Below are 27,709 nucleotides of genomic sequence, written 5' to 3'. Positions count from 1 at the left end.
GATGAAAATCGGTCCGGGTTAGCCGGACTTCCGGGTTATCGGGGGCCGACTTATCGGGGTTCCACTGTACTAGTATACTGCTTCTCCATTCGTCTGGCATTTGTCCAACTTCCATAATTCTATTAAATAAACCTGCTAGCCACCTTGTTCCTGTCTCTTCCAATGCTTTCCATACTTCCCCAGGAATATCATCTGGTCCTACCGCTTTTCTTTTCTATATTTTTTGAAGCACTTGAACCACTTCCTCCTTTGTTACTTTGGTGACCATTGCTGCTACTGTCTCCGTTGACTCCACAGGCTGTCTGTCAAATTCTTCATTTAATAAGCTGTCAAAGTACTTTCTGCATCTCTTTTTGACATCCTTTTCGTGAACTAGTATTTTATTATTTTCATCTCGGATACATCTAATCTGATTAAAATCTTTTGCTTTCTTTGCTCTCTGTTTGGCTATTTTATATATCTTCGTTTCGCCTTCCCTGGTATCAAGTTGATCGTATAGGTTTGAATACGCTTCTGCTTTAGCTTTTGCTACTGCTACTTTCGCTTCCTTTTTCGCGACCATATAGTTTTGAAAATCTGTGTTGGATCTGGTTTCTTGCCACTTTTTATATAATTTTCCCTTCTCTTTTATTTTTCCTTGAACTTCGTTGGACCACCACCAAGTCTCTTTATCCTCAAACTTTTTTCCTGACGTTTTCTCCAGTATTTCAATAGCAGTCTCTCTAATACTACTGGCCATTTTTCTCCAAATTGTAGTAGGGCTTCCTTTCATGTTCCAACATATTTTCTCTACTATTCTTTCCCTGAACAGACCTTCTTTCTCATCTTTTAGCATCCACCACTTGATTTTTTGTGGTCCTCTCCGATATTTTGGTTTAGTTTCACTTTCTACTTCGATGTCCAGAACAAGCAGCTTATGTTGTTGGCTTACTGTCTCACTAACTATTACCTTGCAGTCCTTGCATTCACGTATGTCTTCTTTCCTTATCATGAAATAGTCTATTTGGGATTGATGTTGTCCACTTTTGTACGTAATAAGTTGAGTTTCTCTCTTTTTAAAGAATGTATTAACAATCGCCATATCTAGTGCTGTTGCTAATTCAAGCATATCATCTCCAGCTTCATTTGTAGTTCCAAAGCCTAATCCCCCATGTATTGCTTCGTATCCTGCCTTGGCTTGGCCCACATGTGCATTGTAATCACCTCCTATTATAACTTTCTCCTCTGACGGAATATTACTCAGGACGTCTCCTAAGTGGTCATAGAAAGCTCTTCTTTCATTCTCACCCAGACCTGTTTGAGGAGCATACACACACACAACATTCAATACCTCTTTATCAATTACAAATTTCACTGATATCATTTTATCACTCGTTCTTACAACTTCCAACGTTATCTTTCATTTCACTATCAGCAATTATACCAACTCCATTTCTAGTGTTACTACTCCCTGTATACCACAATTTGTATCCTTCACCTAGTTCTTTTGCCCTTTGTCCTTTCCACCTAGTTTCTTGAATGCAAGCAATTTGAACTCCCCTTTTTTTGAGCGCATCCACTAACTCCAGACTCTTACCTGTAAGACTACCAAGATTCCACGACCCTATCCTGATTTTTCTAACCTGCAATAGTGTTCCCCCTGAGATAGTCCTCACCCGGAAATCCGAACGGAGGCTCATTTTACTTCCGGCACATTTTACCTCAGGAGATGCCATCATTTCAGTATAAGTTTTTTATATAATTGGAGAAGGTCTTTTCATTATTATGGCCTGAAAAGATTTTGTTTGGATATTTGATGCCTGAATGCCTTTTCTATCAGCACCATACCCTGCCCTGCACGTTTAGCCAATACACCACCAATGCAGCCAAAGTGCAGTATTACCCCACACCCGCTTGCATTTTTCTGTATAGGCCAGGATCCCTACAGTAAGGACTGCCCTATAAGCCAATGTATTGTTGCCCGTATCCCGCCGCTAGGAGGCACGTACTTTATTCGGAACACCTACTTGTTCAACTGATATCGTAAAAATGAATAATATTGTTTTGAAGCTATTCTTTTTTGTATATCAATACAATTTACTATTTTTATTGGGAATAAGCCACAATTTTACTTTAAAATAAGATTATTTTGGCGTTTTAGTGTCCACTTCAGAAATTTTGAGAACGATTATCAACGATTAACCTTGACGTTAACGGTTATTAAATGTCAATATAAACTTATTTAAAGTAAAATTGTGACTCTAATGTAGTCACACACTGACCAGTGGTCAATCTTAAAAAAAATTAATTAGGATAAGTAGAACTATAGGTAGGGTTACCATAATTTATTAAGGCCAAATCCGGACAGGGGTAGTCCAAGAGGTTGTAGAAAATATAAAATGTGAATTTGACTGTGTTGCTACCTCTACATTGTACATATATGCTAAATGCATATGGCACAATTAAAAGTACAGCTGTTTCGCTACAATATGCAACTAACATCGAAAAACTCTGCCAGTTTAAAATACATATACACCTATGTTTTAACATGCTTTAGACCTATACTAAGGTACTGCTCAGAATGAAATTTCCCACCGTTGGGCCTAGTATTTTCCATTTTCTTTAGTAAAGAAAAAAATCCGGACATTTCTCATATCCGGACCCCAATCCGGACGTGTCTTTCAAATCCGGACTGTCTGGACGAAGTCCGGACGAAATCCGGACGTATGGTAACCCTAACTATAGGAAAATATACAGTATGGTGCAAATGAAAGGAATAAATTCGTTAATTCGTAAACCGGTGACTTTAAGGAAAAATCCAAAAACAAGTTGATTTTTATTTTTGAATTATGATATTTTGCCATATATGTCATACTAGTGACGTCATCCATCTGGGCGTGATGACGTAATCGAGGATTTTCTTAAATAAGAATAGGGGTCGTGTGCTAGCTCATTTGAAAGGTCTTTCCATTCTCTACTTAGTAATATAAACATTTACATAATTATTCATACAGGGTGCCCAAAAAAAATTTAATTTAAATTATTTGACAAAAAAAGAAGAAATTATGTAATTTATTTAACTCAAAATATATTTTATTGCTGTTAGAAATCAGTAAGAAAATGTTTATATCACAAATAAACATTGATTTTCGCTTAAATTAAAATGTTCAAACTTCGTAAGAGGCAGGTGGCTGGCGGGAGCTGGCTTGAACATTGAATTTAATCGAAAAGCAATGTTTATTTTTGAAATAAACATTTTTTCTGTTTTTCGGCAACAGTAAAATGTATTTTGAATTAAATAAACTCCACACATTCTTCTTTTTTTTTATAAAAAAATTTTAATTACATTTTTTTTTTTGACATCCTGTACAAATAGTTGTGTAAATGTTTATATTACTTAATAGAGAATTTAATGACCTTTCAAATGAGCTATCACTCGACCCCTATTCTCATTTAAAAAAATCATCGATTACGTCATCACGCCCAGATGGATGACGTCACTAGTATGATATATATGCCAAAACATCATCATTTAAAAACAAAAATCGACCTATCTCGGAAGTTTTCCTTAATGTCGTCGGTTTACGAAATAACGAATTTATTCCTTTCATTTGCACAATACTGTATATTAGTAAAATAAATTAGCAAAATTGGTATATTGGCGAATGAGCCTTAAAGGGCCCAAGGGCGGATCCAGGACCGATTTTCGGGAGGGGCTATAAACTTTTTTTGGGGAGGAGTACCGGAGGTACGGGGGTAATTTTTAAAAATTAGGGTTACAATGGTGAGTTTTAAGGCACTTTTTACACACTTTTAAGGTGTGTGAGAAGTGCCTTAAAATTCACCATTCCTGCCATAGTACCGATTCTTACACATTTCTTCGGATCAAGTGCAGTTCTTCCAACAAATTTAATACTATTTTTCCCAATGCTTCTCCTGTCAGGCCTTGTTCTTTCCCACTTTCTTGATTTTCACTAATTATTTTTAGGTTCTCATCAGCGTCAATGAATTTGACAAAGTCTTCACGAATGTTGTTATTGTGTATGTATCTCAAATTTAGAGAAAGCTGTTCCACGTGGGATACGTCCGTCGTTTTGTCAAATATTATTTATTCAATTATTTTTGCACCACAACATGTTATTAATGGATTTTTACTGCTGCTACTAATGTATGTTGCTCAGGAAGATGCTGTGGATAGGTGCTATTTAAGAGTCTTATCTCTTGATGCGATTTTTAACCTTAACAATTCCCCTCATTGCTAGGTCCAGCATCTTCGTCCAGAAGCAGAAAGGCCTTCATTACGATGGTCTTTTAGAGGAATATTTTGTCGACCTAAGAACATTATAGACCCTACTATAGGGCTTTTTATTCACAGTCGTTTGTTTCGAGCTTCTGTCATGTGTCACATAATATTAATATATCTACGTCATGCGTTATTCATATAACCAATGATACAAACCAAAGACGTGTGACGTAGATATATTAATATTATATGACACGTGACACATGACACATGACGGAAGCTCGAAACAAATGACAATCGATGAAAAGTCCTATTGGTCGTAGTCTTTTTTTATTTTTTTTTGATCTGTTTAGACCTCTGAGAGTCTATCTGGTTAATGACTGACTTTTGAGGGTTGCGATAACTTTGTAGAAAATCCAGCTCAACCTGAACGCACTCCTTGTGGTACGATGTTTTTTCATGGGTTTATATGGCTCCGTCTTTGCACATGAGTTTGGCGAAAGATGTTAAAGGTTTCGTGACAAGGCTTTTGGCTGTCATCCCGTTATTGTGACCATATGTTTTATTCGAAAAATAAAACGCAACACTTGTAAAACAATTCCTTTTGACTGTGCGAAAATACCAACCAACTCCTTTGTTCTAAGTTCTAGTGACCCAAGTAGCGCTTCATTTCTTTTTTATTCTTTGTGTGTATAGAATATGGAAATTTATACGATTTCAGAAAACATATTTATCCCCTGTTTTGTACATATTATGTGTTTGCAATTAAAAACATTTGAACTGCAAATGTTTAAATTTATATTTTTTTTAAACGTGTGATAAGAAATCTAAAACAAAAGAAAGCAGCAGGCCCAGATGAAATCCCAAACGAGCTAATAAAACGAGGCGGAGAAGAACTACAACGGAAAATATACGAGCTAATAACAAGGATTTGGGAAGAAGAAAGAATGCCCGAAGAATGGAAAACTGCATGGATATTTCCGATTCTAAAGAAAGGGGACACTACAAAAACAACTATAGAGGAGTAACACTGTTAAACAGCTGCTACAAAATATTGACAGCTCTAATCAGACAAAAACTCTCAAAATACATTGAAACTAAAATAGGAGACTACCAGCACGGATTTAGAGAGGGAAGGCCAACAATAGACGCAGTTCACATAATCCCACAGTCAATTGAAAAATGTTACGAACATGATATCGACTTACACATCCTTTTCATAGATTTCAACAAGCCTTTGACAGCTTAACAAGACCCGACCAAGTAGAAGACATGAAAAACCTAGATATACCAATGAAACTTATAAAACTTACGAAAAAATGACAATGGAAGGATCGACTGCAGCAATTATTACAGATAACGGTATCACCAAAAATATAGAAATAGCAAGTGGAGTACGACAAGGTAACTCTCTATCAACGTCATTATTTAATGTCGCAATATAATGAACAATAAGAGCTACAGAAATAAAAGGTACAATTATAACATCGACGTCGCAACTTGTGGCGTACGCTGACGACAGAATTAGCAGAAATCTGAACAGTTTAAAGGAAGAATTTACGAAGTTATGCAAGGAAGCATTCAAAAGGGGTTTAGAAATAAATCAAAACAAAACAAAATACCTAATAAGCTCAAGAAAAAATCCAGTTAATATGACAAGTTTAAATATTGGTGAATATGAGTTTGAACAAGTAGAACACTTTAAATATCTTGGAGTCTGAGTTGATGGAACTAATGATAGAAGCATCGTAATCAGTGAAAGAATCCATACAGGAAATAGAGCCTACTGGAAATACAATAACTTCCTCAAAGATAAGAAGCTTACTCGGAATACTAAACTGAAAATTTACAAAGCAGCAACTAGACCAGTAATCACATATGGTGCTGAAGTAATGTGTCTGATCCAGAAACAGGAAGAAAGATTAAGGATCCTAGAGAGGAAATTAATTCGGAGGATAGCAGGCCCACTAAACTTAGGTAATAATGAATTTAGAAAACTCATGAACCACGAAGTAGGAGGACTTCTGAAAGGAGAAGACCTCATCAGATTTATCAAGGCACAGAGACTCAGATGGATGGGACATATAGAAAGGAGAAATCCAGAAGCCGTCATCAAGAAAATTTCCAAATGGAGACCTGTATCAGGCAGACCACGAGGAAGACCCAAAACTAGATGGGAGAACCAGATAGTCGAGGACCTTAAGAAGATGGGAGTTAAAGAATGGGTAACCATAAGCAAAAACAGGAAGGAATGGAGAAAAATTGTAGAAGATGCCAAGTCACACAACCAATTATTGTAAAACCAAAATGTTAATGCGGATTGATTCACCGCGACAAACGAATCGGAAGAGCCCAAAGAGGGCGATAATCACTCCGCTAGGAGTGTGGATGCCATGATGATGATGATGATTTTTTTAAATTCTCGGAGGGGGCCATGGCCCCCTCCCTGGATCCGCCCTTGAAAGGGGCCATAGTCAAATAACTCCAAGGACAAAAAGTGTGGCTTATTCCCAACAAAAATAGTAAACAATATTATATCGTAATCAATAAGTATTTTACAAAAGTGAAATAATCGGTCTAAATTTTTTTATAATTTAATAGGGAATCTTCTCATCTTCTCGGTGAGTCTTGATTCAAATCAGTCTTCTCGCGAAGCCTCTTCGATAAGGGGTAGACCCCGAAACATGCTGTCAGAGGATGGCAAAAGACTCAATTTGAATCAAAACGAAACCAATGATTTTCATTTTTGTTTTATACCATACTCTGTATTTATTAGAGTGCAAAATGATAGCGTTTCATATGGGTAATCTGCGATGCATTGTTGGAATATTTTGCTAGCGTCGCCCGTTTGGTACTTAGTACCTGGGTTAACAGATTACTTGATTCGTTGTCGACATTCATTTCACTCATTGCAATAAGTATTTACTTACCAACATGTATATCTTTAATCACCATTGGATGATCTTTTTTTATGTAGAGTGGTTCAGCTTTTCCAATATCAGTTTGTTGCATAAAATTATTCGCAAGTGTTGCCAAATCACCTACACAGTATACAATCAGCATTCCATCTTGGCCTCCTAATATCAAAAGTGTTCCATCACTTGAAAACTTAAGGCAGGTAATTGGTTGATAGTTCTTTTGTTGTATAGATAAAAGTTTTCCTGATGAAAGGTGCCATATGTAAAGTTTGCAATTAATTCCTACAGCTAGAAAATTATTTTCTGGAGAGACAGCTAAACAATTTGCTGGTTCTGGTAGAACAAGTCTAAAAACAACTATTACTTTACAAAACACATAGATGAAGTGAATTGCAATACATATCATTGTAATCCAAGATATATACACTGCGCGTAAGAGAAAACAGGCCACCCACAAAATTGGTAATTTTTGATGTCTCAAATGTCCTAAACCTGTTGTCCGATTTAAGTGATTTCTTTCATACCTTATAGCCTTATTCTTTAACAACATCGCAGTAATAATATTGTTACTTACTAGACAGGTAAATTGTCATTGTATACTGGGTGTACCAATCAAACTGTGTTTTTTTCTCAAATTTCACCACACCCTATCGAATTTTCTAGCATTTATAAAATACTGAAATTAAAAACCAATTATAGCCTCAGGTTTTCTTAACATTCTGTTTTTTATTCATTTCGCTTATGTTGGATAATAAAACAGTTAGGTAATTTAACAACTAGCCTTGTTTTTGGTCAATACAGGGTGTTTCTAAATAAATGCGACAACATTTAATGGGTAATTCTGGTCAAAAAATGCGCAATCTTAAAACCTACCAAATTTCATTTGCATATCTCAACCTGTTTTAGAGCAATAAATAAATCGTCAGTTTATAAGAAAAAATTTAACATACTGTATCTGGTAAATGAAAGATTTACGGACATATTATGTTTATAAAGCAAACGGTCATTGTACTGTATGATGAAGAAAAACACATAGGCAAACACCCTCTATTGATGAAGAACATGGCTAGTTGTTAAAGTACCTAACTTTTTTATTATCCACATAATGAATCAAATGAATTAATGAACATAATGAGCGTATGAATAAAAAAACAGAATGTTAAGGAAACCTGAGGCTATACCATACAATATAGATACAGTTGAGTCCCTGAATCTTTACCCGTGCGTCATCATTTAAAGCATACGAAATAAGTCGATGATAAGTCGGAAATTGAAATTTACTAAACGCAACAGCAAGTCACTTACTGTCACTTGCTGTTGCGTTTAGTAAATTTCAATTTCCGACTTATCATCGACTTATTTCGTATGCTTTAAATGATGACGCACGGGTAAAGATTCAGGGACTCAACTGTACCCTTGCACATCATCCGCGTCATAGCATGTGACGTCACATGATATAGAATTTCCAAAGTCAGTTTACCAAGTGTCGGCTTTTTACATTCTTGATGCCCATGCCGACCATTGGCGTGGAAATAAAGAAAATGGGTCAGTTCATCAAAGTCATATTTCGAGAAAAATCATATAATTGTTGTTAGTTTTATTAATTTTTGCATAATTATATTCAGGAGAATCTCTCAATTTTTGGGCAGAAATTATTTAAACAAATTCAAAATATTACCTTTTTGCCAAAAAATATTTTTTAATGTTTTTGGGTGACTTTGAACAAGAATGGCACCTTGTCATTTTTCTCAAAAGTTAATAGTTTTCATGTTATAGGCGATTTAATATCTGAAGAGTGCGAAAATACGAATTTTTATAGGCTTAAAAACTCATATTTAAATTATAATTTTTGCAGTTGTCAAGAGCTTAAATTGAAGCTTAAACATTCATTTTCAAAATTCTGAAGAATAATCGGGTCTAACTTCAATTTAGACCAGCGTTTCCCAACCGGTGGGTCGCGACCCACTAGTGGGTCGCGGGCAGATTTCAGTGGGTCGCGGCGTCGCTCTTACAGTAGCTGAGTGATGTAGAGAGTACAGAATAGCGTATCATCATGGGTGAGGGATGGGTCGCGAATATGAAAAAACATCAGAAGGTGGGTCGCCAGACATAAAAGGTTGGGAACCACTGATTTAGACCGTTGTTTTTTAAATGTTAATTATGCGCGTCCATCCGATTTTTATGCCGTATACTATTTCAAAAAATCTCTTATTTTGCTCTGAAACACGTTTTTTTTTCAGATTTTGTGGGTCATTCTAAACAAAAAAGGTTTGTTATCATGTTTCTGAGAAGTTAATAGTTTTCGAGTTATAAGCCATTTAAAATCTGAAAAATGCGAAAATACGCATTTTCGAGGCTTGAAAACTCATATGTAAATTAAATCTTTGAAGTTATCGCGTACTTAAATTGAATTTTAAACATTCATTTTCAAGATTCTGAAGAGTAATCGGGTCTAACTTCAAATTAGACCCTTGTTTTTTAATTGTTAATTATGGGCGTCCATCCGATTTGTACGCCGTATACCGGTACTATTTCAAAAATATCTTATTCTGCTCTGAAAAACATTTTTTATAGATTTTCTGGCTCATTCTAAACAAAAAAGGTTTCTTGTCATTTTTCTGAGAAGGTAATAGTTTTCGAGTTATAAGCGATTTAAAATCTGAAAAATTCGAAAATACGCATTTTCGAGGCTTGAAAACTCATATGTAAGTTATAATCTTTGAGGTTATCGCGTGCTTAAATTTAATTTTAAACATTCATTTTAAAGAATCTGAAGAGAAATCGGGTCTAAATTCAATTTAGACCGTTATTTTTTAAGTGAAAACTTCTTTAGGGACGTTGTGCACTTTTTGGATAGAGGAAAAGCATTGAATTCGCGACCGTCATTGCGACCGTCATTGCGACCATCATCGCACTTTTTGGATGGGGTAAAAGCGTTGAATTCGCGACCGTCATTACGACCCTCATTGCGACCGTCATTGCGACCGTCATCGCGACCGTAATCGCGACAGTCATCGCTTCGGCGAAATAAATATTGGAAGTGAAAACTTCTTTAGGGACGTTGTGCACTTTTTGGATGGGGAAAAATTATTAAATTTGGATGGGGAGAAAGTAATAAATAAGCGACCGTCATCGCTTCGACGAAATAAACATTTGAAGTGAAAACTTCTTTAGGGACATTGTGCTCTTTTTGGATGGAAAAAAGTATTAAATTATCGACCGTCATCGCTTCGATGAAATATATTTGTAAAGTGAAAACTTCTTGAGGGACGTTGTGCACTTTTTGGATGGGGGAAAAGTATTGAATTAGGGACTGTCATCGCTTCGACGAAATAAATATTTGAAGTGAAACTTCTTTAGGGACGTTGTGCACTTTTTCGATGGAAAAAAGTATTAAATTAGCGATCGTCATCGTTTCGATGAAATCAATTTTTGAAGTGGAAACTTTTTGAGGGACGTTGTGCACTTTTTGGATGGGGAAAAATATTAAATTAGCGACCTTTATCGCTTCGACGAAATAAATTTTTGAAGTGAAACTTCTTTAGGGACCTTGTGCACAATTTGGATGGCGGAAAAGTATTGAATTAGGGACTGTCATCCATCGCTTCGACGAAATAAATATTTGAAGTGAAACTTCTTTAGGGACGTTGTGCACTTTTTCGATAGAAAAAAGTATTAAATTAGCGACCGTCATCGCTTCGATGAAATCAATTTTTAAAGTGGAAAGTTCTTGAGGGACGTTGTACACTTTTTGGATGGGGAAAATATTATATTAGCGAACCTTCATCGCTTCGACGAAATAAATTTTTGAAGTGAAAACTTCTTGAGGGACGTTGTGCACTTTTTGGATAAGGAAAAATTATTAAATTAGCGACCGTCATCGCTTCGACGAAATAAATTTTTTAAGTGAAAACTTTTTTAGGGACGTTGTGTACTTTTTTTATGGAGGAAAAGTATTGAATTAGGGCCGTAATCGCTTCGACGAAATAAATATTTGAAGTGAAACTTGTTTAGGGACGCTGTGCTCTTTTTCGATGTAAAAAAGTATTAAATTAGCGACTATAATCGCTTCGACGAAATAAATATTTGAAGCGAAAACTTCTTGAGGGACTGTCACTTTTTGGATGGGGAAAATTATTAAATTAGCGACCGTTATCGCTTCGACGAAATAAATTTTTGAATTGAAAATTTCTTTAGGGACGTTGTGCACTTCTTGGATGGGGAAAAGTATTGAATTTGCGACCGTCATCACTTCGCTGAAATAAATTTTGTACATATACAGTATGTCCCTGTAAGTTGTATCCATATGGAAAACTTTTTTATTATTAATTTTACGAAAAAAAGTTATTCTTTATAAAAAGTTCTGCATGGTCCAAAACCTAAGATTTAACCATCAAATATCAAATTTTTTGAATATTATACGAGGTATGTCAAAAAGTTTGAATTTCACTCAAGAGTAAAGTAGCTTTATTTTTCACAATATTGAAAATTGCTATAATGAAAAGTTGTTTGGAATTAAAAACTGTATTTTAGTATGCAATTACATCCTTCTAATTGAAATTTTTTTTTGAAAAATTATGGATAACTAACATTATTTTCAGTTATTTTAATTCAGATAACTCTCTCTTATTATTAATTTTACGAAAAAAAGTGATTCTTAATAAAAAATTTTGCATGGTCTAAAATCTAAAATACAACCATCTTTTGTCAAATTTTATCAATTTTATACGAGGTATGTCAAAAAATATGAATTTCGCTCAAGAGTAAAATACGTTTATTTTTCACAATATCGAAAATTGTTATTAAGAAGAGTTATTTAGAATTAAAAACTATGTTACAGTATGTAATTACATCCTTCTAATTGAAATATTCTGAACTATAAAGGTACTTTAATTTTGATCTAAATTTATCTTTTTTGACATACCTCGTATAAAATTGATAAAATTTCATATTTTAAGTTTTAGACCATCCAGAACTTTTTATTAAGAATCACTTTTTTCGTAAAATTAATAATAAAAGAGTTATCAGAATTGAAATAACTGAAAAAATAATGATAGTTATCCATAATTTCTCAAAAAAATTTTTTTTTCAATTAGAAGGATGTAATTGCATATTAGAATATAGTTTTTAATTCCAAACATCTTTTCATAATAGCAATTTCCAATATTACGAAAAATAAAGCTACTTTACCCTTGAGTGAAATTCAAACTTTTTGACATACCTCGTATAATATTCAAAAAATTTGATATTTGATGGTTAAATCTTAGATTTTGGACCATGCAGAGCTTTTTATAAAGAATAACTTTTTTTCGTAAAATTAATAATAAAAAAGTTTTCCATATGGATACAACTTACAGGGACATACTGTATAAATTATGTGTATGTATACATAAACAGCATAGGGCATACGCATTGCGTATATCGTATATGATATAGGTACAGCACTTCTTTTAGGATGGGGTAAAAGCATTGAGCTCGTAATTTATATACTATAAGAAGTTTTCACTTCTGTCGGCACTCCCACGAGTGCCTTCAATTTGTTTTAATTGTTAATGATGCGCGTCCATCCGATTTTTATGCCGTATACTATTTCGAAAATCTCTTATTTTGCTCTGAAAAACATTTGTTTTTGATTTTCTGGGTCATTCTAAACAAAAAGTTTTTGTATCATTTTTCTGAGAAGTTAATAATTTTCGAGTTATAAGCGATTTAAAATCTGAAAAATTCAAAAATACGCATTTTCGAGGCTTGAAAACTCATATGCAAATTATAATTTTTGAGGTTGCTAAATGCTTAAATTGATATATAAACATCATGTTTAAAGATTCTGAAGAGTAATTGGGGCTTATTTCAGTTTAGACCGTGGTTTTTTAATTGTAAATTAGGCGCGTCCACTCGAATTTGAACGCATAATTAACAATTAAAAAACAACTGTCTAAATTGAAGTTAGACCCGATTACTCTTCAGAATCTTGAAAATGAATGTGTAAGCACTCAATATCCTCAAAAATTTTAATTTACATAAGTTATCAAGCCTCGAAAATGCATATTTTCTCATTTTTCAAATTTTAAATCGCTTATAACTCGAAAACTAATAACTTCGAAGAAACATGACAAGAAACCTTTTTTGTTTAGGATGGCCCAGAAAATCTAAAACAAATGTTTTTCAGGGCAAAATAAGAGATTTTTGAAATAGTATACGGCATAAAAAATGGGATTGACGCGTAATGAACAATTAAAGAAAAACGGTCCAAATTGAAGTTAAACCCGATTACTCTTCAGAATCTTGAAAATGAATGTTTATATCATCAATTTAAACTCTTGAAAATCTCAAAAACAATAATTTAAATATGAGTTTTTAAGTCTCTAAAATGCGTACATACTTTCGCATTTTTCAGATATTAAATTGTCTATAATTCGTCTCGGGTGTTCGACAACACAGTGGCAGACCAAACTTATGTTTTTGAAGTTATACTTCTGTAGGCGCGATTGGGAGTGAATTTTTATTTTACTGGGCGCATGCGCACACCGACAGTGTGGTATTAGTCGTTATACGGGCTCTGATTTTGTGTTGAAATGATTTGTCAATAATTGTTCAATATGGAGGTTATCGGTAAACAAAAATGTTGTATATTATATTAGTTTTTATTGTTGTGAGGACAGAAATAAAATCAAATTTATAATTGTAGTGACTTTTTAAATAGTTTTGAAAAGCCACAGGTACGTAATTCTAAATGTTTCAGTTGTATTGCAATAAAAAATTATCTTCATACCTATTTGAAAATGTAAAAAAATAATGTACTTTTACCTATTAGTAGGCAATGCTTTAATTTACATAATCTGATTACGAACAAACTTTCTACAAATCTTCATCTAATATATCGTTTTCTTACTCTATATTTTGTTGTATTTTAATTCGACAAAAATCAAACTAATAATTTGATTAAATTCATATAAATAAACAAAATGTCAAAAAGTTTATGGTGTAAACGTTCAGTTTGTGTATATTCCCACATGACGTATACGCGAAGGTGGCGCAGTGGGAATTCGCTTTGACTTTTGATCGACGGGATAGACGGGAAGCGGGTTCGAGCCCCAATGCAAGTTATTATTTTTTAAGTTTTTTTATACATTTTATGATTGTAAGTATATTATTATATAATGTTTTTCAGAAAATACGTATTTAATTAAAATTTTTGGCAACAATTATTGTTCAGAAATCATTTGTGAGAAAAGTAGTAGAGAAACTGTTTAAAAGTATATTGATTTCGTTGAAATCATATAATAGAAGTATAACTTCTTACGTGCTTACAAAGTACACACATTATTTTCTTTTTTTTTTTTAATAGAACACCCTATATTTTATTTTAAATTCGAAATCCTGTTAACTTCTCCATCACAAAAATATAAAGGTTTGTTATGTTATACAGGGTATTTACAAAGTTATAACCAATTTTATATGAAAATCGTAACAAGTTCAACTCCCTGTATAAATAAAAATAAGCAAAACAGCAATGGTTTATTAATGCCATATTTTTTGCGTATTGTCAAAATTTTCAAGATTGATATTGTTAATTTTCTTAATATCAAATACAGGGTGAGTCAAAACGCAAGTACATTATTTTCTCAGTAATTTATTGAAAAGTTATATCACTATTGAAAAGTACCATTACCGTACTTTAATTTTTAGATAACATTCCCTATGTCTAAATTTATTAGTTTTCGAGATGTTTTCATTTTTCAATGGACCAGTAGCGTGGCCACCCAAATCACCAAAATTTAATAAACTGAACTGATTTTTTGGGGTTACGTTAATAATGAAGTTTATAAAATACCTCCAACAACAAGAGATGAGATGAAAAATAGAATACAAAGTGTATTTCGCTGTGTTAACTTACAAATGCTTCGTAGAGTAAGTAGCTCATTCAATGATCGTTTTTAGGCGTGCATAAATGTGTTGGAGGTAATTTTGAACACCTTATGTAATTAAATATTAAAAATATTTTATTAAAAGTAACTTCTAATTTTTTCAAACATGTTTTTTTTTGCAAAATATATTACTGATAAATTATTTTTCGTTCTTTATTTGTTACATTGTAACAATTACATACAAAAGTAGTGTTTAATTGTCTTCACAAAATGTTGCATTTTGTGTTTGTGTGTTTTTTTTTTGTAAAATTGATTACTAATTTTCTTTCTTTATTTGTTACATTTACATAAAAAAGTAGTTTTTAATTGTTTTAAAAATGTTGCATGTTGTGGTTATGTTTTTTTTTGTAAAATGTATTACCGTTGACTGATAAATATATTGGAAGATACGAAACTGAACGAGCGTTTATGTACGACACCAGTGGTTTTAGAAATAGCTGGCGTTAGCAGCTTTCTAGGTACGAGACACGAGATTGAATTTACTTGAGACAACGATGAGACGTATTCAGGTAGCTTTATTGGAATTTGGGGTCGGTCGGGTTGACTGGATTATAATAAAAATTATTTATTTCTTCTGGTGCATTTAAATTTGAGTTGTCATTCAACGATAACAGTGGCAATCTTTAAAATAATTATTGGAGTGTACCTATGTATTACTTTCTAAACTCGTTTTTAAATTAGCAAGAATTGTAGTTGTAATTTGTCTTTTAATTTAAATTCTTGAAACAAATCATTGAATATTCTAAAATTTATTTAATAATTTAAAACATGTATATAACATGTATTTTTATTTAAACATGTATATAATAATATAATTTATTTAATAAAAAATTATTTAACGAGAAAAATACTCACTGGGTGATTTTAGATATTGTACACTTCTTATTTGCCTCATAATCTCGATAAAAAATTAGGTAGTTATTTTCGTTAATTACAGTCTCTTCTGATGTTTGTATATTTTGTTTGGAGATATTGCAACCGTATTTACTTAAATGAAATTGACTAATAGTCGATCGGATAGCTCAGTGCGACTAGCGGCTGACCCGCACTTCACTTCGCTGTGAGGTACGAGAGTTCAAGCCCAAGCCAGGCCATCGGAAAAACAAAAAGGCTAACGCGTCAGTATAAAATTCTAAATATGAATCTGGCGCTTAGACTGGAATATGCGGGCATCTGATCGACCTATGAGGGAGCAGTACGGCAAGGGATAAGGGCTTGCGGCTCGGTGATACTCCCCATAGATCCCTATCGAAGGGCGTTGACGCCTAAGAACGGTGTATATACACAAATTGACTAATAACCCGCTCAGCCACTTTAAACTCTTCAAGAGAAAAATGGTAAGGACTTAAATTATTGCAATCGCGATTTCCTACAATTTCTTCCAAGTTTTTTCGTGCGGTCGATATTTTCCGAGTTAGGGGGAAAATTGTGCCTAAGTATAATTATTGAATTATTTATTATTAACTTTACTTCTTAAAGGTGCCGTGTATTTCTGCGTAAGCGTCCACCGTGCATTGTATTGTCAGGTGAGATATTAGATAGTCAGAATTACATTATTCTATTAAGAGTAATTTCATTAATATCATTTGGCGAATATTACGCAGCCATGACATCTTTTCCTAGACCTCTCTTACCCTCTATGTTTCCTTCGAGCACCAGCTGCCGACAAGTATATCGTTCTCCTCGCAATATGTCCCTAAGTACGTCCATGATATTTTAAGCATTCGGTGTAGGCACCTCATTTCAAAGACTTCAAGTTTGTTAATGGAGCTGGCCTTTATTATCCATGCTTTCATTCCATACAAGAGAACAAGCCAAACGTAACACATTAGCGTATTGTATCTCAAGTTGAAACCCAACTTTCAGTGAACAGTCATAAGAGTTTGGAAGTCGACATCCCATTGTTTATGAGAGATATTTTTCATTAAGTTGAGGCCGTTTGAGCTGACAGTCGGAGTGACTGTATATTGTCTTACCAAGATAGACGACTATCCAGTTTTATTCCCAAGAAGTTAATCAATTCTGAATAATTTATTGTAAATTCTTTAGGAACTACTTATTAACTTTTGCTCTCAGAACGAATTTCGAATAAACAATACGTTCTTCAGACACAAAGATCAACACAAATATACATTCAAAAATACAGGAGGACACAGATCCGATATTGATTATATATTGACAAACAGAAACATCCATCATTCTCAAGTACTAGACATAAGATGTTTAAGTGCAGCTAATATCGGAAGTGATCACAACCTAGTACTTGGAAAAATCAGAATACATATACAAAGAAAAAGGAAAGAAGACCCTATTGAATGTGCGACAAGAATAAAGGTAGAACAGCTACGAGACTTGTCAACACGAGATCTATACCAGAGAAGACTGCAAAAAGTACTGAACGAAAACTACATAACACCAGATGAAGACATAGAAGAAAGTTGGAGGAAGATTAGAGATAATATCAAAATGGCAGCAACAGACGCACTTGGAGAACGTAAAATAAGTAAGCATATACGAAAGAAAAGGAGAACACCATGGTACTGTGAAGAAATAAAAATAAAATGCCAAGAAAAAAAGAAAATCTAGCTAGAATACAAATACAAAAGAACGGGACAAACATATGAAGAATATAGAAGAGTTCGAAATGAGTTTAACTCACTAGTAAGAAGGAAGAAAACAGAACATTGGTCAGCATTGTCAAAAGACACGGAGCACGACTTATACGGGATGCAAAAGGAAATGTGGAAAATGATGAGAAGTCAAACAGCAGAGATGAAGGAATTGATAGAAGTAAAACATATTGATACAAATACATAGAAAACTTACCTAAAAAACCTGTAACAAACAGCTAATCGTGAAGAACTGGAAAATCAGGATTAGAATCGGATGAGCAAAAAGAAATTAAAGAGGAAGATATAACGAACGTCTTAAAACAGATGAAAAATCGAAAAGCACCAGGGAAAGACGGAATAGGTAATGAACTTTTAAAATACGAAGGAGAGAGACTTCACAAAGAACTGAATATCCTGATAAGAAAAATAATAAATACAGGAAGAATTCGAGAAAAATGGAGTACCACTCAGATGATAGCGTTATTTAAGAAAGGTGATAGGGCAGACCCCAGTAATTATAGAGGGATAAATTTACGGAGCACTATACTGAAACTCACAACAAAAATACTGATGAAGAAAATAATGGCGTGCATAAATATATCGGTTGAACAACAAGGATTTAGAAGTGGAAGATCATAACGATGCAGTTTTTGTGATAAGACAAATAGCAGAGAAATCATTAGAATGTATCAAGCGAGGGTTTTTCTGTTTTATATACCTAGAGAAAGCGTTTGAAAGAATACAATTAAAAGATGTGATACACCTACTATATGACAAAAATTTACCACTGGATATTATAAAACTGATAGAAAACATTTATGTACGAAATAAAATAGAAATGAAAGTCAATGGAATAACAGAACCCATAGAAGCAAACATGAATCAGGCAAGGAGATTTACTAAGCCCTCTACTGTTTAACGTAACGCTGGATGCAATAATAAAACAAGTGAAGAAAAAAAGAGGGTACAAAATGGGCGATAAAGAGATAAAAATACTCTGTTACGCTGATGACACCGTGTTAGTAACAGAGTGCGAAGACGACCTACAAAGATTACTGCACGAATTCAACATTAACGCAAAAGAAATAAATATGAAAATATCAGATTAAAAAACAAAAAGCTTAGTAATATCCAAAGAACCAATAAGATGCAAATTGGACTTAGACAATAAAAGTAAATACCTGGGAATTAATCTATCAGCCGACAATAATATCGAAGAAGAGGTAAAAGACTAATAATTAATTAAAGCCAGTAGAACGGTAGTAAATAAACGCCAGTAAATAAATATACTGATAGATAACTATACTATCAATCAACGGTATTACTAATAAATTATTTTTATTTCTTTATTTGCTACATTGTTACATTGATTACCGGATTGATAATCAGTAATCGTCAATTCAGTCATGGTTTACTTAAAATTTAGATAAATTTAGACACCTAAAATAATTTGCTCTGAAAAATGAAAATATCTCGAAAACTAATAAATTTGAACATAGGGAATGTTATACAAAAATTAAAGTACGGTAATGTTACTTTTCAATAATGATATAAAATACAGGGTGTTCCATTTAACATTACTGAGAAAATAATGTACTTGCGTTTTGACTCACCCTGTATTTGCTATATAGAAAATTAGCAATGTCAATAATTCTTGAAAATTTCGACAATAAATAAAAAATATGGCATTAATAAACTATTGCTGTTGTGCTTATTCTTATTTATACAGGGAGTTGAACTTGTAACGATTTTCATACAAAATTGGTTATAACTTTGTAAATACCCTGTATAACATAACAAACCTTTTTTCGTGATAGAGAAGTTAACAGGATTTCGAATATAAAATAAAATATAGGGTGTTCCATTTAAAAAAACATAAGTTTGGTCTGCCACTGTGTTATCGAACAACCTGTACTAATTTTTAAACAACTAACTAATTTTGTAACGTGAAAGTTGATTACAATTTTTGTTATTAACTTTTATTGCTATCTATTACTATAGCTAGGGTTACCATACGTCCGGATTTCGTCCGGACAGTCCGGATTTGAAAGACATGTCCGGATTGGCGTCCGGATATGAGAAATGTCCGGATTTTTTTCTTTACTAAAACTTCTTCTTCTTTCTCATAATCCTTAGTGCCCTTCAGGGCGTCGGATGTCGGGTTCCGCCTTTTATCCACTTCTTCCAATTGCTTCTATTGGTGGCCAGGTTCTTCATATCCCTCATACTGATGTGTCTCCTTTCACCTATATCTTGGATCTGGTCCATCCATGTCTTCCTCGGCCTTCCCTTTTTTCTTTTGTTTCCCATTTTGGCTTCATGTACCTTCTTTGTAAGTCTATTTTGCTCCATTCGTTGTATGTGTCCAAACCAGCTTAATTGTTTGTTTTCGATCTTCCTAATTATCGGTTCTTGTTCCAACTCTCTTCTTATATCTTCATTTCTTAATCTGTCAAACTTCGTAACTCCGGCTATTTTTCTCATGTATTTCATCTCCGTCGCGTTTATCATTGATTCATGTTTCTTTTGGACAATCCATGTTTCCGCCCCATATGTCATTATCGGATTTACTATGCTGTTATATACTCTGAGTTTAGTTTTGTTGCTTATTTCTGACTTTCCAAAAATTGTATTATTTAAAGAGTAATACACGCTAGTTGCCTTCTTCAGTTTATTACTTATTGCCAAGTCCGTTTTCCCATCATCTGTTATTATATTTCCCAGATATTCAAAAGTAGATACATGTTCTATTACTTTTTCCCTTACTATTATATTAGTATTCCTTTCTCTTTTCTCATCTTCATTTATTATCATAAGTTTTGTTTTGTTGAGGTTCATTTCCATTTTTAATTTATGTATCTCTTTTTGCCAAATATCTATTAGTTTCTGCATTTTCTCTACTGTGTCTGTGATTAGAACTATATCATCAGCGTATAGAAGGGAGTTGATCTTTATTGCATTTAAGTTTTTATATCCTACTATGTATTGAAGGTTTCTTGTTTGATCTTTGGTATTTTTGATTAAAGTATCCATGACTATTATAAACAAGAGGGGGCTTAGTCCATCACCTTGTTTAATTCCCTTATCCCATTTAAAAGTGCCTGATCTTTCTCCATTTATTTGTACTTGGCCTTCTACTTCCATATATATAGATTTTATGACTTTTATCATCTTTTTTGGTATATTATAGCTCTCCAATATTTTCCACAATATTTCTCTGTTTATCGTATCAAATGCCGCCTTCAGATCGACGAACATGAGAAATAGTTCATTCCCTTTACGGCATTGTCTCTCTATTATATTTCTTATGATGTAGACGTTATCGTTTGTTTGACGGTTTGATCTGAATGCAGCCTGTTCGTCTTCCAATTCTTTCTCTATCACTGATCTTAGACGCTTCTCTATAATTCTCGTGTATTCGCGGAGTGCAAGTACTTGGAAAGGGAAACGAGAAACGACCCTGCGCGAGTCGCGGAGAAATATTGCAACTATCTTAAATAATTCATACTGTCAATTGAAATTGTCAAATTGACGTATATTTCATACATTCTGTCAATGAAGCAGTAAAATTATATATTGCTCCACAATATTGATATGATATGCAATTATTATATAAAGGTAAATTTAATTAATTGTATTTTGCTTGCAGTACTGCACTTTAATAACTAATTTTATTTAATACATACAATTGTTGATGTTTTCATAACATAACCTGAATCTTATTTTTTCTTCTTATTATTTTTTTTGGACTATGGCCTTGACAATTATCCAGTAACCAGGACTAATATAATTGGCCAATATAATTAAAAGTGCGAATAATAGTACAGAGCGTAGAAATAGGGGTCGCTTTGCCGAACTTGCACGGTCCCAATACCTTGAAGGCGACCGATGACAAGCATATTGCTCTATAATTCTCGCATTCATTATGTTGTCCTTTTTTGTATATTGGTAGAACTATGTTCTTCTTCCAGTCATCTGGGATTTTCTCTGTACTCCATGCTTCCTTGCATATATGTAATAGCCAGTCCTCTCCTTTTTCACCCATCCATTTTATCATTTCTGGATCTAGTTGGTCCTCTCCTGCCGCTTTTCCAAGTTTAATATTGTTTATAGCTTCTTCCAGTTCTTCCTTCCTTATACTCTCTGGTTCCTCTTCCTCCTCCAGTTCTGGTCTATTTCTTCCTGCTTCATATATTTCTACTTCTTCGTGTTTGAATTTATCTTCGTAGTATTGTTTCCATACTTCTACTATTTCTGTAGTCTCTATTTTCAATTGGTTATTTTTATCTTTGATTCCATACTGTTCCCTACCTTTTTTCCCTCTTAGACCCTTTATACGGTTCCAGAATTTTCTGTTATCTGTTTTGTAATTTGCTTCCAATTCTTTTCCGAATTCTTCCCAGCTCATATTTTTCGCTTTCCTTACTGCTATCTTTGCTCTATTACGTTTCTCCATGTATTCTACTTTGTTATTTTCATTTCTACATTGTTGATATTTTTTCCAGGCTTGCTTCTTTTCCTTTATTATTTTCTTTAGTTCTTGACTCCACCATTCTGTTCTCTTATGATATTTATTTATTGACTTTTTTCCACAAATTTTCTCTGCTGTTTTATATAGTGTGTCTTTTAGTATTTTCCATCTTTCTTCCATATCCAATTGCTCTCTTTCCAGCTCCATTCTTTGCAATTCCTCATATATTTCTTGTTTATAGTCACTTTTCTCTTTCTCTGTTTTCATCTTCTTAATATTTATCTTAGTGTATGACTTATCGACTATATATTGCTTTTTCTTTGTAGTCATTTCGGCTACGAGTAGCTTGTGTTGAGTATTAAGTTCTGCAAATTTTTCTGTTTTTATATTTTTGATAATATTCATTTCTGCAGGAATCACGATGTAATCTATTAGACTTTTGGCATTTCTTTCCTGTGCTTCAAAAGTGTATCTGTCCTCCATATTTTGATACCAGAATGTATTTCCAATTTTTAAGTCGTTATTTACACAAAATTGTATCATCTTCTTCCCATTTCTGTTCTCAGCTTTTTCTCCATACCGCCCAAGGCTTCCAAGTCCCTTGTTGATGTCATTTCCAACTCTAGCATTCCAGTCTCCCATAATAATTATGTTCTCAGTATCTTCTCTCACTTCGTCTAAAGCTGTTTGGAGTTCGCTATAGAATTGAGACATTTTCTGTTCTTCTGTGCCCTCGACTGGTGCATATATTTGTATCATGCTAACTAACTCGTCTAGTTTTATACTTACGGTAATTATTCTAGAGTTTATTGCTTGGTATTTTACAACTCTCCCACTCAGATCATCCGTGATTATAAAACCGACTCCCTCTTTTGCTCTTTCCATTTCTTGTACACCTGAGTAGAAGAGCTTGTAACCATCGCCACATCTCATATTTCCTCTTCCCTTCTTCTTCGTTTCACTCAGGCCTAGGATGTCAATGCCGTATGTTTTCATTTCCTCTGTCAATTCGAATTCTTTACCATAAAGACTTGTGATATTCCAAGTACCTATTATTGTTGTTTCCTTTCCATTATTTTCGTTGTCCTTTTCCCTTTGCGTTGTCTTTTTTACTAGTATCTTTGCAGTTTTTGGTGCCTGTGTTTTCAGTTTTTTGAGTTATATGCTCCCCCTTCTGCTGTTCTTATTGATTTTGGTATTTGCTGTATTTCGTTTCCTGGGGATCTTTCACTCGCTTTTCTCCCCTTTGTTTTTTGTTCCTCTGCTCCATTTTCAGGTTGAATTTCTCCATTGTTATCATTTTTGTAGCCCAACTGCTCCGGGGTATATATTTCTCCATCTATTTTGAGCCCGTTATAGTTTAGGAACGCTCTGTAACCTTTATCTCTAGCCAATTTCAGTTGGTGGATTAGAAATTTCCTTTTCTGTTGGTATTCTTTTGAGTAGTCTTCCGTAATGAATATTTTGCTGCCCTTGAGTCTGCGTGTTTGGCTTAGTATCTCTATTTTTTTCGACACATGTTTAAGTTCTATTTTTATAGGCCTGCTTTTATTATTTTGGTTTCCTACTCTATAGATATCTTGTATCTCCTCGTTTTCGTCTATTGAAATGTTCATTTTATTAGTTATTTCTTTGAATTTATTTTTTAGGATTGCTCTATTTTCATTTGTTGTTTCGTCTACACCATGTATCACAATGTTTTTCTTTCTTACTTCTTTTTCTAGAGCCTCGATTCTTCTTTCTTGCAATTTCATCTCCTCTTTGATTTCCAGGTTTTCCTTTTTGATCAGTTCATTTTCTAATTTTAGCTTATTGAGTTCGATTGATATAGCATCTATTTTATTTTCTACCCTAATCTCTCTCTCTTCCATTTTATTAAGTTTTTCTATTATTTCTTCCATTATTTTTTCCATGACGATGTATTTGTTTTTACCTTTCCCTACACGAATACCTTTGTTTCTGTCTCTGTTTTTACCTTTCCCTACTAAAACAAATAATTAAAAAAACATATTTAACAAATTACTCGAAGATCTCAAAGATGTAAATTTTATTACGGTTACAATTGATAGTTCAAACGGAAACGAGATCAAATTGACTCCGGTATGTGTTCGTTATTTTAAGCAAAATGAAGGTGTCAACGTGAAACTTTTATTTTTTTATGAATTTCCGGGTGAAACATCCGATCTTTTAGTAGAACATGTTTTAAAATGTAATAAAAAGTACTCTATGGATTCAAAAGTAGTTTGCCTTTGTGCTGATAATACTAATACTAACTTTGGGGGTGTCAAAAGGCAAGGGTAAGCAACGGCGTAACCAGGATGATCCTAAGGGGGGGGGGGTCACAACTTCAAAATGGCTTGATTTGTCAACAACACATAATGGTGTTAAGCATATAAAGCTCAAAGTAGATCCATCCCCGGGTTTAACCCCAAAACTACCCCTTGGTTACGCCTATGAGGGCAAGGATATGTTTTCTTCCTTGGACTACCCCTGTCTGGATGTGGCCTTAATGAATTATGGTAACCCTAACTATAGCGGATCTATTGAGTTTTACCCCACTAATAAATCACCCTGTATACAGCTGGTTCCTAAAAAGACTGACACGACTCTTAGTAAGATTTGATCATTTTGAGCAGTGTATTTGATTGGTCTGACATTATTGGTTTGTTCCAATTCGAAACAAAACCGATCTTGAATCGTTACGCGCATGCGCAATAACGAATAATTATGCGCAGTAACACATTTTTCGTTACTGCGCATACTCGTAACCGTTCAAGAATGGTTTTGTATCGAGTTGGAACAAACCTTATATTATATTTATTATGACAGACAAATAATAAAATAAACAAACAAACAACAAGCAACTGATTAATTAATGTTAATTCATAAATTGTAATAATTATTAACGTCTAAATTTTGATATTATTTTGAATTCCTGCATTTTAGAGAGAGTATATAAATGATAGTTTTTACATAAAATGGGGTTGTTGTTATTATTTTTATTATTATTAAGGAATAAAAGAAACGACTTCAACAATATATTAAAGCAAGAATTGTAACCAAATTAAAACTGGGCACTATCAGAGGCAGCAAAACATTTTAACATAAGCAGAACCACAGTTTTTCTATTAATAGAAAATGGAGGGAACAAGAAACTCTCGAAAGAAAGCGAGGGGGCTGGAAGACCAAAACTATACTAAAATTTAGATATGTAAAAATAAAATTAATATTTTGCAATATCTCCATCAGCATTGATAACAGCTTGTAGTCTTAGGTCCATCTGCGTGAAAGGAACTATAAAATTGTCTTCTTCGGAGAGCTCTTCCCAAACCTATTGTATAACGTGCCACAGCTCTTCAGCATTTTGAGGTAAAAAATTACGCCGATACAACCGTTTTATAATAACCGCTCACGCATTCTCGATTGGGTTTAAATTTGGACTGTAAGGAGGACTTAAGGAGACTAAGGAGTTGATTATTAGCTGAGCCTTTGTAAGGTTTCGATGTTGTTATTCTGGAGCCACGGGTTTATATTAGGTTTGTTCTAGCATCAGTTTCAAACGGTTTGAAACGATCAGCGAATAGTCGACCAGCGCGAGTAGAGGGGATAGCACTGGTGACTGTATTATGTTCTCTCACTGACCAACTGTTTGCTGACGGTTTCTGACTAGTTTGACTGTTTGCTAGAACAAACCTTAAATTTGCAGTGTGAACAAGACAATTATCTTGTTGGAGGATAAAATTATTTTCTGGATACAACTGTTCTACACTAGAAAACATGATGTTTTCTAGAATATTCAGATAAGTCAGCCCAACAAACCTGCCGTCAATACGCCATACCATTCCCATTCCTCTAGATGAAATCCATCCCGTCATTGACGCTAAAATGACCAGCTGCTCGATATCTAGCAACATATAGAGGATTAAATGTATTATTATCTGGTATATACAACCCAATTTTGCCCTTTTTAGAAGATTGAAAAATTTTCTCATCTGTAAATATTAGCCTGTCCCAAAAATCTTGATTTTGTAGCTGATGGTTTAAGCAAATATAAGTCTTGATTGCTTCTGTTGTGGTGTAAGAGCTCGTTTTTTGCTGCAGTTCAGTACCTAAAACTTCTTCTTCTTCAATTCTGCGCCAAGTTGTTGTCTTTCTTCCCGGAAACTGTGACATAATTCTTGCAGTTTTCGCATCTTCAAAAAGATTCTCTTCTAATCTCTCCAAAAGCGTACGATCTTCATGAGCGGTAGATATTTTTGGTCTTCCAGAACATTATTAAATCTCTTAACAATATTAACTATACAGGGTGTCCCGGAAAATAGTGCGTTCCTTTAAGGTATGGAGAGAATACACAATTTGGAACAAAAAAGTCCTATACCATTTTTTTCTAAAGTTAAGCGTTTCCAAAAAAAAGTAAACATTGTTTTCCATATACCTGTATTTTAATGTTTGGAAATTTTAATAAACTGGCAACATCGTACGCACTACGGCATAATAACATAATAAGAACTCGTTTGTGATTGTGATTAACAGTATTTAAAATAATCCAACCTAATAGTAGGTAATACTACTTATGTATTTACTATTTGTTTACTAAAATTATTTTCTTTTGAAATGTATTGAAATACATATTGCATAATTTTAAACGAATTACACATCTTTTAACATAAAAACACATCTTTTAACTAAACTAGTATTATGTATTTAGTAAGGTTTAAATGGGTTGAATGCTGAGTATTGCTGAGGGCTTTAACTGAATTACATAGTTTTAATAGTTTACAGTGGAACTTAAATACACCAGATAATGTCTCAGTAATTTGTTTACTTGTGAACTGAAATAACTAAGTTGTACTTACTTGAAAATAATTAATATACCGAATAGATGTTTCAAGTAACCTTTCACAAACACGAACACCATTCATAGGTAATAACATAATAGGTAATACACTCACTATTCGAAAACATTTTCGGCATTGACACTAAACAGGATTCTTTAAAACTATCTGTTTACTATCATCTTCTATCTATTTACATGGGACTGTCTATGCTTAAATTTGCGTACCGCACATAGTTGTCAGATTTAAATTTGGATACCAAAATACATTTTAATTTTTTGGTCAAACGGTTGCATTTAGAAAAAAATGTTATAAGAGTTTTTTGTTCTACATGGTGCCTTCTACCTATACCTTTAAGGAACGCACTATTTTCCGGGACACCCTGTATAAACCTTTGAACAATATTAAACCTTTGTGTTATGCAGAATACTACTTTGATTTTAAGAACGCGGATTATACGGCTCTAAATAATTACTTATCCCCTATAGATTGGAACTATAGATAGATTAAACTAAACAGAAATGACATTAATAGCTCGGTGCATAATTTTTATCAAGTACTGAATACTGCAATTCATTTGTTTGTTCCGTTAAAACGTAGACAGATATCTACATATCCAGTATGGTTTACAGGTGAATTAAAGCAACTCACAGGGCAAAAAAAGAGAGCACAATTAAAATATAAACAAACATCTAGTTACAGCGACTATCTAGACTTCTCTAA

The 27,709-nt window shown here is 33.5% G+C and overlaps 1 protein-coding gene across 1 annotated transcript in view; it reads right to left on the bottom strand.

Moving 5' to 3' along the window:
- The window catches only part of LOC114333435 (WD repeat-containing protein 18), a 67,510-nt gene that overhangs the window by 28,474 nt on the left and 11,327 nt on the right, over nt 1–27,709 (bottom strand). The window contains exon 2 of the mRNA XM_028283303.2: nt 7,153–7,487. Coding sequence (XP_028139104.1) covers nt 7,153–7,487 — 335 coding nt within the window. The remainder of the gene's footprint in view (nt 1–7,152; nt 7,488–27,709) is intronic.

Source organism: Diabrotica virgifera, chromosome 3 (genome assembly GCF_917563875.1).
Source record: "Diabrotica virgifera virgifera chromosome 3, PGI_DIABVI_V3a".
Lineage (NCBI taxonomy): Eukaryota > Metazoa > Arthropoda > Insecta > Coleoptera > Chrysomelidae > Diabrotica > Diabrotica virgifera.
This window is presented reverse-complemented; position numbering and strand designations above follow the sequence as displayed.